Here is a 12,153-nt window from a genome sequence, read left to right as displayed (position 1 = left end):
CTAAATAGTTTATAAAAGGTGATTTGTGAAATTCTTCACAACAGAAAAGCTCAAGGGTTTACATTCAACTGTGACACCACTGTGAATTCATTAAGAAGCATGTTTCAGGTTGCACTATAATTTCCCTATGTAACATAAAGCCATGGAATCTGACATAAGCTGATTGCTCATGCTGGTTATTTTATTTACATTTCTGAATGGAAGGGATTTCAATACTCATAAAATATCTAACTTATTATTTTTCATCTGTTCTCCCAGAGCAGCTATTATAAAACAGGCATAGAAACAGAAGTCTCAACTTGTATGACTGGCTAAGCAACCAGGGAAAAGTTACTGCTCAAAAGCAATTTAAAAAAAAAAAATAATTCAATATGGAACTTGAGACCAAATGTGATATTATTACTCTCAATACTATGAAAAAGATAAAAAGTTTTTTTTGTTGTAAGTGTTCATTATGTTTGTTGAAGTCCTATGGGAGTAGGAGGTAGTCCATAGGAATTCAGGGGGCCTTAAGTCTACTTAAGTCTTTCTCTAGAGACCTAATGTTAGCAGACACAGCCTAATATAAATGGGAACACAGATGAATGGATAAGAGTGGGCTCCTTACAACCCAGAAACATGACTACACCTCCTTACAGGTTACAAATTAGACTTCTGAACTGGAAAATGCCATGAGGGTTAGATGTACGTTTTGTTCACCTACCCAAAGAATAATAATTTCCACTTATTCCAGCAGATATAGCAAACTCAGATAAATTACTAGAGAAGTAACAATTACAAGTAAACTCCAAAGCTGGATCTTCAGTCTTCTGCCTGTAAGTCTGTTCAAATCATTCCACTTTCTCCTGCTGCCTCAACTGAGTTAAGTCAGTATATTCCTCGACCCTCCAGTACAACCTTAGGCCTCCTCTTCTACTCAAAAGACTGTCATCATTTTACCACATCTAATGATTACATGCCTAACAGTATAAATTCCCCAAGGACAGGTTCTGTGCCTGTTTTTAAAAATATTTTAATATGTATTCCAGGGTTATATCTCCAATTATCCAGTTAGTACATATACTGACTGAACCCAATAAATATAGGAAATCTTTTTCAGTTGCTTAGAAAATCTTGACAGTTCCCCTTATTAAAAGGTAGAACTGTCCAGGATTCAGAATTGATCAGCAAAATTTAGCTTGGAAGAGAGGGAAAAGGCAGCTTATTTTATTACCTTAACCCAATATCCTTTTATTTTTCTAATTAACCTGATATATTTCGAGAATCAGTCACTGCAGGGTGCAGCTTTGACATGAACAGTGGGCTCTCGGAAATGCTGAGTGGTTCTTTCCCCTTCTTTCTCACATGTCCACAGAGGCACATAATTTTAGTACTGACTCTTTGCTGACCCATTCTGTTTCACAATGGCATCATACTGTTTCATTTTCTAAACCAGGATGGTCCTTAGCTCTTATTAATCTGTCATTATTAGGAATGAGAGGATATAGAAAACAAAGATAAAAATTAATGAGTATGGTAGGCTTTCAACAGTATGTGAACCAGAAAAGGCAGAGGAACCAGAGATCAAATTGCCAACATCCGCTGGATCACAGAAAAAACAAGAGATTTCCAGAAAAACATATATTTCTGCTTTATTGACTATGCCAAAGTCTTTGAATGTGTGAATCACCACAAACTTTGGAAAATTCTGAAAGAAATGGGAATACCAGACCACCTGACCTACCTCTTCAGAAATCTGTATGCAGATCAGGAAGCAACAGTTAGAACTGGACATGGAACAATAGACTGGTTCCAAATCGAGAAAGGAGTACATCAAGGCTGTATATTGTCACCCTGCTTATTTAACTTATATGCAGAGTATATCATGAGAAACAGTGGGCTGGATGAAGCACAAGCTGGAATCAAGACTGCCAGGAGAAATACCAATAACCTCAGATTTGCAGATGACACCACCCTTATGGCAGAAAGCAAAGAAGAACTAAAGAGCCTCTTGATGAAAGTCAAAGAGGAGAGTGAAAAAGTTGGCTTAAAGCTCAACATTCAGAAAATGAAGATCATGGCAGCTGGTCCCATCACTTCATGGCAAATAGATGAGGAAACAGTGACAGACTTTATTTTTTTGGGCTCCAAAATCACTGCAGATGGTGACTGCAGCCATGAAATTAAAAGACGCTCACTCCTTGGAAGAAAAGTTATGACCAACCTAGACAGAATATTAAAAAGCAGAGACATTACTTTGCAAACAAAAGTCCATTAAACTAGACAAAGGTCTAGTCAAAGCTATGGTTTTTCCAGTAGTCAGGTATGGATGTAAGAGTTGGACTATAAAGAAAGCTGAGCACCGAAGAACTGATGCTTTTGAATTGTGGTGTTGGAGAAGACTCTTGAGAGTCCCCTGGACTGCAAGGAGATCCAACCAGTCCATTCTGAAGGAAATCAGTCCTGAATATTCACTGGAAGGGCTGATGTTGAAGCTGAAACTCCAATACTCTGGCCACCTGATGCGAAGAACTGACTCATTTGAAAAGACCCTGATGCTGGGAAAGATTGAAGGCAGGAGGAGAAGGGAACAACAGAGGTTTAGATGGTTGGATGACATCACCGATTCAATGGACATGCATTTGAGTAAACACTGGGAGTTGGCGATGGACAGGGAGGCCTAGCATGCTGCAGTCCATGGGGTGGCAAAGAGTTGGACACAAGTGAACAACTGAACTGAACTGAACTGATAGTAGGCTTTAATCTTACTGCGGCCACTATATATGAATCTGAGGGGTGACATTTCTTATTTCAATCTTGAGTTGTGGAGCACTTCATTTTTTAATAAATTCTAAACTGTTTAAATGAACATAATGAATACCACAGTTAACAAAAACATGAACTTCATCAGTTGTGTGTAACGACAAAAGTCTTTCATGTCTGATATTTGAAAAATAATAAAATAAAGAGAGAGACCTCTTTCTATTTACTCTTGTTGGACTGAAAGGAATCCTAACCAAATAAATTCTTCTAAAGGGAAAAAGCCTCTATCAGTCTAGATAGACTTTTTGGGTCACTAAATCTTATGTGAGGCATGTGAAAATATTAATAACTCATCGGTCACTTCCAGTCAAATGAATGAACCTGCAAGGATAAACTAATTTACTCGTGCAGCAGAAGCCTCTGCCTTATACATCTCTTGTCTACCTCAAACCCCTACCACTAGACTATGAGTTACTTGTGAACATGGGTTGCATTTTATATTTCATAAAGGTATCCAATAAGTATCTGCTCATTGAATGAATGAACAAATTTATCATTAGTAACATCTTAATACAATGAATTCAACATTAAAAACTTTTGGTATGTTACAGGATAATCATTACCAAATTATAGCATGTTAAAGAGCGATAGTTAACATATTTTTAAATGCTGAGACTCTTTAAAAACTAAACTTTGAAAACAAATTAAGATAAGCTCTATTGGAATCTTCTCATCCAATAAGCCAATACTGAAAGAAGAATCTTTTCAGGGTATCCAGGACTCTGAACTGCATGTTCTAGTGCCGTTTTTTGGGGGTTTTTTTTGAGTCAGTATTACAAAGCTAAAATACACCAAGAGTAAATTAATAAGAAAAATCTACACAGCTAGAGCTTTGTTGAATTAGAATTCCTGGGCTCCCAATAAGGGCTAAATCCCAAAGGGATCAGAGTCAAGTAAATAAAAAATCCATCTGAATTTTATCAGAGGGCAAAGTTTCAACTTTGAATACCCCAGCAACCAAGGATGAATTATGTATAAGATTAGTAAAGTGCCTTCATCCATGCCTCAGCCAGAGAACATTCTTCTATCTCACTGTGACTGAAGGAAAAGCAGCAGTGTGTTCGCCTGCCAAAAAATAGTTGTGGCTATACTCTAGATAGAAGTTTAACAACACTGAGGGATTAAAATTTAATAGTAAAGCTGCTGCTACCTGGGAGTAAAAGCTTGAACTCTGGCATCAGAAAGAAATAGGGACTTCAGCATGCTGAATAGATGAAAACAAGAGCTGGCAAGTGCCTAACAAAGACTGTAAGAGTATGTTCCCTTCTTAAATTCTTCCCCAAACTGCTTCTTTCTCTGCATATCCCATTTATAATATGCAAGAGTGCTCAATGGGAATACAGCCCTTTTCTACACTTTGAATAGTACATATACATTTCATTTCCAGAATGCTTGAAACTATAGGATGAGGTTAAAGGGTGATTATGTGGTCTGAATTCTCTGAACATCAGTTCTCTTAGTTTTGTTGAATATCACCTGAAGCCCAAATAATTTCTTTTCTTGAAGCTGGCAGTTGAGACAGACATAAGGCAATCTTAATATTAATTAGAGAACTAACAGAGATTATTTTTTTCTCGAATTCAGATAGAATACCATTAATAGCTAATCTTTCACTGAGGCCTTATCAGCATTAAGGAACACATTGAAGTTTCCAATGTATTGTTACAACTGCTAGAAGTACATCTGTTACCTAAAAATCCCACTTTAGAAAAACAAAACAAAAAAGGCCATGAGTTATGTTATTTTACACCAAAAGTTTATTCTGTTCAATTAAACTTACCCTCACAATCCTTGACAAACTTCACCTTTGATTTTTTGAAAACAGAGAGATGCTGGAACATAAGCTACAGCTTTAGTTTATATTAAGCAATGAACTTAAAAGACGCTTACTCCTTGGAAGGAAAGTTATGACCAACCTAGATAGCATATTCAAAAGCAGAGACATTACTTTGACAACAAAGGTCCGTCTAGTCAAGGCTATGGTTTTTCCACTGGTCATGTGTGGATGTGAGAGTTGGACTATGAAGCTGAGCGCCGAAGAATTGATGCTTTTGAACTGTGGTGTTGGAAAAAGACTCTTGAGAGTCCCTTGGACTGCAAGGAGGTCCAACCAGTCCATCCTAAAGGAGATCAGTCCTGGGTGTTCATTGGAAGGACTGATGTTGAGGCTGAAACTCCAATACTTTGGCCACCTGATGCGAAGAGCTGACTCACTGGAAAAGACCCTGATGCTGGGAAAGATTGAGGGCCAGAGGAGAGGGGGACGACAGAGGATGAGATGGTTGGATGGCCATCATTGACTCGATGGACACGGGTTTGAGTGGACTCTGGGAGTTGGTGATGGACAGGGAGGCCTGGCATGCTGTGGTTCATGGGGTCGCAAAGAGTCGGACATGACTAAGCGACTGAACTGAACTGAGCTGAAGCTTTTCTTTTTCTTTTGTTTACTGTTTCAAAGAGTTAATTAAATTCCCTCTGAATCACTACAAATGAGTGCCTACTGTTTATTCAGTATTACTGCACATTTTAGACAATTAGAAAGGATGAAGTTCTTTTTAGGGTTGTATGAGTATGTGATATAAATGATCAGTGTACTTTAAGTGATTTACTAACCAGAATAGGAATGAAATTACAGTGAACCAGTTTAAAGACAAAAAAGCAAATGGGCATTCTTTATTTTAAAACAGCAAACTTCATTAAATAGGCTTATATAATGAAGAACATTTCCAGGTAGTTTATTTGTCTACTTAGATCTTTTCAGTAAGCAATTCTGCAATCTAAGGTCCCTTTTTACTTTCTGACAATCCATACTGGCCTCTTTATTTAAAACTCTTCTCCAAATTCATCCCCTACAGGAAGACAATAGTAAGGCCACTTTGCTGTCATCACTCTATCAGTCTATAATTCCTTCAGGATTACTATATTTGGTTTGACATTTATTCTGTACTTGTTTTGGTATAAGTTGAGAGGTGACACATTTTTGAAACCAAATATATATGCGACTAAAGGACTATCTGTTGTGTGATTTCAAGGAACTCTTAACTTGATTGGCTCAAACTTCCTCATCTATTACATTGGAAGATCACAATCTGTCCTCCAATGCCTCTGGTAAGAACTAATGAGAGTGTAAGTATAAACTTTTAAAAAAGAAAACTGATGAAGTCCACATTACTCCTGGTTTAGAATTATAATAAATTAATTAGTTGTACTAATTTAGTTCTTTTGAGCATTAAAAATTTGATTGGTGGGGGAAGGAGCAAAATTCCACTCAAGAAAAAAGCTAAAATAACTATTCCTCAAGATTTTAATTTTCCTCTGTACCCCATTATTCTTTCCATTTAGAGGACTATGCTGGGTCTGCAAAAATCTTTTCTAAAACAAAAGTCAGCAGGTTTCCTAATATGAATTCTAATACTACTAGTGTTACAAATTTGGAATGAGTGATTTACATCAATATCCAGGCACAACTCTTCTACCTGCTATGCAGTCCATTTGCCTCAAGTGCTAATGAATAATAATAAATATATTCACAGCAGTTAGTGATAGAGTAACTTAGACTTTGGCACTGAGGCTTTCAGTTTGAGGGGGGGCAAAGATGATTAAATATTCTGCCAAATGAATTCAGGGAGAGCTTTTATGAATTTCATTAGGGAAAGAGGGTGCTTTCCACAAACTTCAAAACCGAATTAAATCCTGGGGAAAGAATATAGACATGTGTTAAAAAGTACATTGCCCTAGCTTTTATTCTTTCTCTTTCGTCTTTGAAGAGTTCAGTACTTAGAACATTTGGATAAAGAAGAACATTAGCAATTCCATAAATTTCTCATTCTGGTTCTTTTTGTAGGAGAACAATGAGGATGAAGTATGAGAAATTACCCTTATAAAAAGCAGAGAACAACTTTTCTCTTGCTACAAATATCCCAGTTAATTAAGAAAATAAAAATTGGAATATGCCAGACTGCCCAAATAAAGACTTGAGCAGTACTAACAATGGAACAAAAGTGTAAACATTTAAAATTTTTGACCTATTACAATAGATTCATTTTATTATCAGGATATTCTTTGGGAAATATCTCAGATATATTACTATGGAAACAGCATGTTATAGAAGAGTATTTTCCCAGAATTTATGCTTAGTTACAATTTAAAATGTTTTTAAAACTGTATTAGTTCTTGAAAATAATTCATTTTCAAAGTGAAGAAACATTTTAATTTCAGTTTAATTTCTGAATGGGGCCCTAGCTATTTAGAATGCAACTCTCTTAGGGTTTTAGTAAAGTCAGATGAAGACTATAAAAAGCCTTTCACCTGTAGACAGATTTCGTGTCACTGGTTGTGACAACAGTAAATTAGGAACCTTTAAACTGATGTATATCAATACATGGTTATAGTTGTCTATCAACTCCCCTAGTTATGAAGACAATCTTTGTCCTGGAAAAAATTATAATAATGGACAAACCTTCTCAAAAGTTCTCGTTACTATTCAGTAAAAGACACTTGGCATTTATATCTGCTTATTACTTTTTAAAATGTAATTTAGGGAGAGAAATGTTAATTAGTTTGGGGAAGGGACTGAAGAAATCCCAGTGAGACATTCTGTAGAGAGGTCTTTTGTTAGTGTAACATCTGACCTTCTATATCTTTGGAAATCATGCAACTTGGCTAATGTAGTCCTTAAAGAATTAATCAAGCAGATTGTTAGGCCCTAGTTACAGTGAAGCCAGCCAATTATGAGTTGCTCAGAAATTCATCACTGGCATGTCCAACCACATTTTCCCACATAAAGATTAGTAGAAATATGTGGAAATGGGGCCCATTCCCACCCTAGCACAGCTACAATATGTGTTCAGTGAAACAAATTTTAACCAAGTTTTGCCTTAGTGAAACAAATAATTTATCTGGAAATCTTTTTAATTTTTGTCTTTACCCATAACACCTTATCTGCCAACATTGCAAATGCTGGCCCATTTAGTTAAAACCCAACTAGGGATTTTTATATTCAAACACAAAAGCACTAAAGTCACATGCCACAGCCTGAATTTATCTGTAAGTTAATGAAATTTCCAAACACCATCTTCAGTCTTTTCACTGTTGTAATAACGCCTTCCCAAGGCTTACTAAGAAGAAAGCTTTTCTTGCAAGAGAGGAATGAAAGGAGACAGAGTAGATGAAGATTGGTTCAATAAGGAGAGGGCAGTGCTGCTCTTAAATAAAGAAGAGCCTTTCAGATAAGCAGAATCAGATTCCAGTTCATTGGTTTGCTGGCTACCCTTACTTTGAACTCTCATATTTAACCCAGCAGGCTTCAAAGCAGGTGAGAAAATGACCTACCACTTAAAAGCAATTTTTCCTTTTTCAGGAATTCTGGCCTTAAGAGACTATCAGCTCTGATATCAGCACATTCCACATCTCCAGGGATTTATGCAATTTTTTTTCCATTGCTCCATGTCTACTGTCAGGCTGTTTTCATCTCAGCCAGGAGAAAAATCAGGAGAAAAAGTCCTAATGTGCTGAAGATGAAATCTCTTTCCATATCTTTATATCATGCAAAAGAAGGGGCACTAAAACACTAACCATTCTAGTTCATTCCCTTCCATTTATCTAAATCTAATGTTCAGTGAGGATTACTACAAATTACTAATCCCTAGCGCCTTGCTTCATGAAAAAGCAATTTTCATAACAAATGCATTTTAACAAATGCAGACTGAATTTACTCTAGCATGAGAAATAATACAAGAAGTTATTAGATGAAGAAGAGACAATGGCAACAATGGAAGGAACTAGGAAATTTTCTTAAACCGCTTTGCCTTACTTAATAGAAGAATAAGTATGTTTCAAAAATTCTTCATTGATTTCTATATTTCATTGATACTGTACTTGGCTATCAAATATCTGACTTAGCTAAAAATTTTTAACACATACAGTTTGCAACTTACCAATGGGTTCTGCTCCATAAGGCAGTTTGCTAGTGCCTAGAATTTGAAACATTTCTTCACTTTCTGGTGCACATAATGTACTGGAAATATAGTACTAAAAGAATTATTTAAATGATACCTAACAGCCATTTCTACTACTATTTCCATGGAAAAAAGTATTTTTTGTTTATTAGTAGGACATAGCTCTTCCAAACATGAAGGGGGTAGGGTTTCTCACTACAGCTGCACTTCCGTGATGATGATGACAATGATGATGACAACAACAGCTAACACCTACTTTTTACTGTGGGCAGACACAGTGCTAAATTCTTGATAAATTTTAAACTCATTTAGCCTTCACAAAAATCCAAGAGGTAGTACTATTCCCATTTTACAACTGGGTGGTGGGGAAGGTTAAGCAACTTACCCAAGGTTGCACAGCCAATAAGTATCACAGCTGAAATCCAAAGCAAAACAGTCTGGCTCCAGAGCCTCTGCTCATAACGACTCTACAATCTTGTCCCTTTTCCACCTTGATAAGGTGGCACCATCCAGGAATTCTAAATTCCTCTATTGGGGGTAGAGTAGAGCAAGGTCTTCTTAAGCTTTAAATGTATATAGAATCATCTGAGGATCTTGCTTCTAACAAGGTCCTGGGTGATGGTAATGCTCCTGGGGCAGAGACCACACAATATTAAGTGGTAAGAAGAATGTGAACCTCTGGTTCTCTTGCTGTCTACTAGGGTAATTGTTTATTGAGTTTATAAACTGGAGTCTGCCTATATTGTTTTCATTTCCCATTAATTCTTAAATGGAAACAGCCCTTGGAACTACTACATACCGAATATTGATCTGCAGGTACTTTCAGTAAATACTTAACTTTTAGGAATTTAAACTGTACATGTAAAGGCCACGGGGATAAAATCTAGCTGTAGAAGTTTGCTGTCAGGCACATTTTAAACACTACATACCAGCAACACATACCAAAAGATAGTAAACAAATGTCTATTTATTGTTCATCAACTAGAATCACAGTAAATTAATAACTTTTGATCTAAAAAAGAAGCTTCAACTTTCAAATGGATAATTACTTATTCTCAGACACTGCTAGGAGCTTGTGTTATGTAATCCTAAAGGCTCTTTTGGTGCATCAGAGATCTCTTAGGTAAGGCAGACATTAGATACTAACTCCACATTAATTTTAGCCAGTACTTCATGGAAGGACACTGCTAACAATTACTGTATCTCTACTCCAGATTCTAGATCTCCCTCCTCTCTCTATTTTACCTCCTTCCCAATGCCCTGAGAGACCATCTCTCCCACTGCTTTTCTGTGATCTCAAATACACAGCTGCATATTTTTTTCTGCTTGTTAAATGGACGGGATTCTCTGTTTAGTCCATTTTTTTCCATGCCAGATTACACAGTGAGGTCATTTCAGTTTGAGACACACACTCGCCAATCAGCACCACTGCAAGCAACAGAGTTATGGTGTGATCAGTAAGCTTTCTTTTTATACTAAAAGGAAGTAGAAGAGTCAGTTTCCAACCCAAATATCTATACTCCCTGAACAACAGTAAAAAGTCATCCTTCTTGAAGCCTGACCCAGAATCAACTGTAGTCTCAAACTCTTAGGCCTACAGCCAGTGGCAACTTAACACATTATAATAGTTGACCTTCAGGGAAAAAGAGAAACCAGTGCTCTCACTACTGGTGCCAGAAGAAAACCAGCTAATCTTTAAGGCACAAAATAAACTATTCTTAAGGCAAGAAAAGAAACTGTGAGGACACAGGGAGTTATAATGGAGGCACAAAGAGAAAAATATAGAAACTGCATTACCAAATAAAGGCTAATATTTCTATGATTCTCAGTGCTTTTCTATTTGGGAGTATAATGAATTAACATTTTCTTTTTGGGTTTGAATTCATTACTTAGTAAAAATGCAAAGATGTACAAGACATGTCTTTTTTTATTAGGCTTAGAGACTTAAAGGGACTTCTCTTTGGTAATTTTGCTTTGAGTCAGTGACATTAATTAATAGGTTTATGTAGAAAAGTTAATAATCACAGGATACTCTCTTTAAAATCAATCCTCAAGTACTTTCTGGGCCTGGGTCAGGAAATGGGGAAGCTGTTCAAAACTAAGGGGTAAAAATGAAAATAAAGGTCTGTAGATGGTTCTACATCCAAGGTTGGGAAGATCAGTAAGAATATGCACATATAATAACAAGGAAGACTTTTGAGTGAAAGGGCACATTCTGAACCCAGGACAAATGTCTCAACTGTCCTATCTTACCTACTTATTCCTTATCCTAGGGGCACTCTTGAATATAACATTCAGCAAATCCTTAGAACTAATGATTTCATTTAAATGGAAAAACCAAAAGGCTTTTGTACAAAACAAGGAATTTTTTTTTAAAATCCCAAAGAAAATGCATTTAAAAGGGCTGGATTATTCTTTAACTAGTAAGAAGGGTTAACTTTACTACCAAAAGTGATCTACAAAGACCAGCTTTATAATTTATGACATTGTATTTTCAAAACTTTTAAGCAACAAAAATATAGCTCAAATCACCAAAAACTTATGTTTGACATATTTATGGCAGCAACTTTATAAATCAATTCCTGTAATTTACTTTATAACAAATATCTTCCACTGCTCAACTGGTTTAGCACAAACAGATCAGAGATGGTTTCTTGTGTGTTTTACAAATATTCTATACAAGTCCTTGAGATCATACTTACAGCTTTAGCAAAAACACCCATGATTTCAGGAAACTGGTGTGTAAGAAAAGCTATCATTGCTGTAGAAGAACATAGTCCTGCTGTGAAATGGATGAAAAAAGGAATCTCCTTCTTTGGGTAAACAGAAACATGATGAAATGCTGAAAGAGAGAAAAGATAGAAATGGATTTTATTTCAGAATATAGTGTAAGCCAGTTTTAATATTTTCAAGTGAAATCCATTTCTAAAAACTAAAAAGGGAAAATTAAAAAAAAAAAAAAAAAAACAAGAAGTCTCTGGTCAAGCAAGGTAGAAAGAAGTTATCCATTATTTATAGCATCAACAGCACATCTACATAGTTAGATGACTACTGGGAACTGGGAAAAGGATGGCACTGTGAGAAAGAGCAGTAATTGTAGTCATGCTGAGGTGGTTTTGAAAAAGAGCTTTGTCATTTATTAGCTGTGTGATCTTGAATAAGTTGCTAAACCCTCTAGCAGTTGCCATGGAGTTGTTATGATGAACACTGTAAGCACTTTATAAAGGTGTTGTTTTAATTTTTGATCTTTGGGAGCTCAGACATGAGTACAGAGATCAAGAAATAGACATGTGGTTGGAGATTTCCTAGAACAATCAGTTAATAATTTTACCCACTTATGTGACATTTCATTGAGCACTGTAAAAATCTAACCAGAACATCAAAGTCCTAGATT

General features: G+C 36.1%; 1 protein-coding gene across 15 annotated transcripts in view; it reads right to left on the bottom strand.

Moving 5' to 3' along the window:
* ST7L (suppression of tumorigenicity 7 like) overlaps positions 1–12,153 on the bottom strand; it is a 143,140-nt gene that overhangs the window by 62,515 nt on the left and 68,472 nt on the right. For 11 of the 15 annotated variants that reach the window (XM_027536165.1, XM_027536158.1, XM_027536151.1 and 8 more), the window contains one exon: positions 11,462–11,601. In XM_027536165.1, the coding sequence (XP_027391966.1) occupies positions 11,462–11,601 (140 nt within the window). Of the gene's footprint in view, positions 1–5,445; positions 9,390–9,707; positions 11,602–12,153 lie in introns of those variants that run through there. The other 4 variants (XM_027536153.1, XM_027536157.1, XM_027536155.1 and 1 more) reach the window with 3 other exon arrangements.

Source organism: Bos indicus x Bos taurus, chromosome 3 (assembly GCF_003369695.1).
Source record: "Bos indicus x Bos taurus breed Angus x Brahman F1 hybrid chromosome 3, Bos_hybrid_MaternalHap_v2.0, whole genome shotgun sequence".
NCBI lineage: Eukaryota > Metazoa > Chordata > Mammalia > Artiodactyla > Bovidae > Bos > Bos indicus x Bos taurus.
The sequence above is the reverse complement of the archived record's forward strand: the minus strand, read 5'-3'. Positions and strand labels throughout refer to the sequence as shown.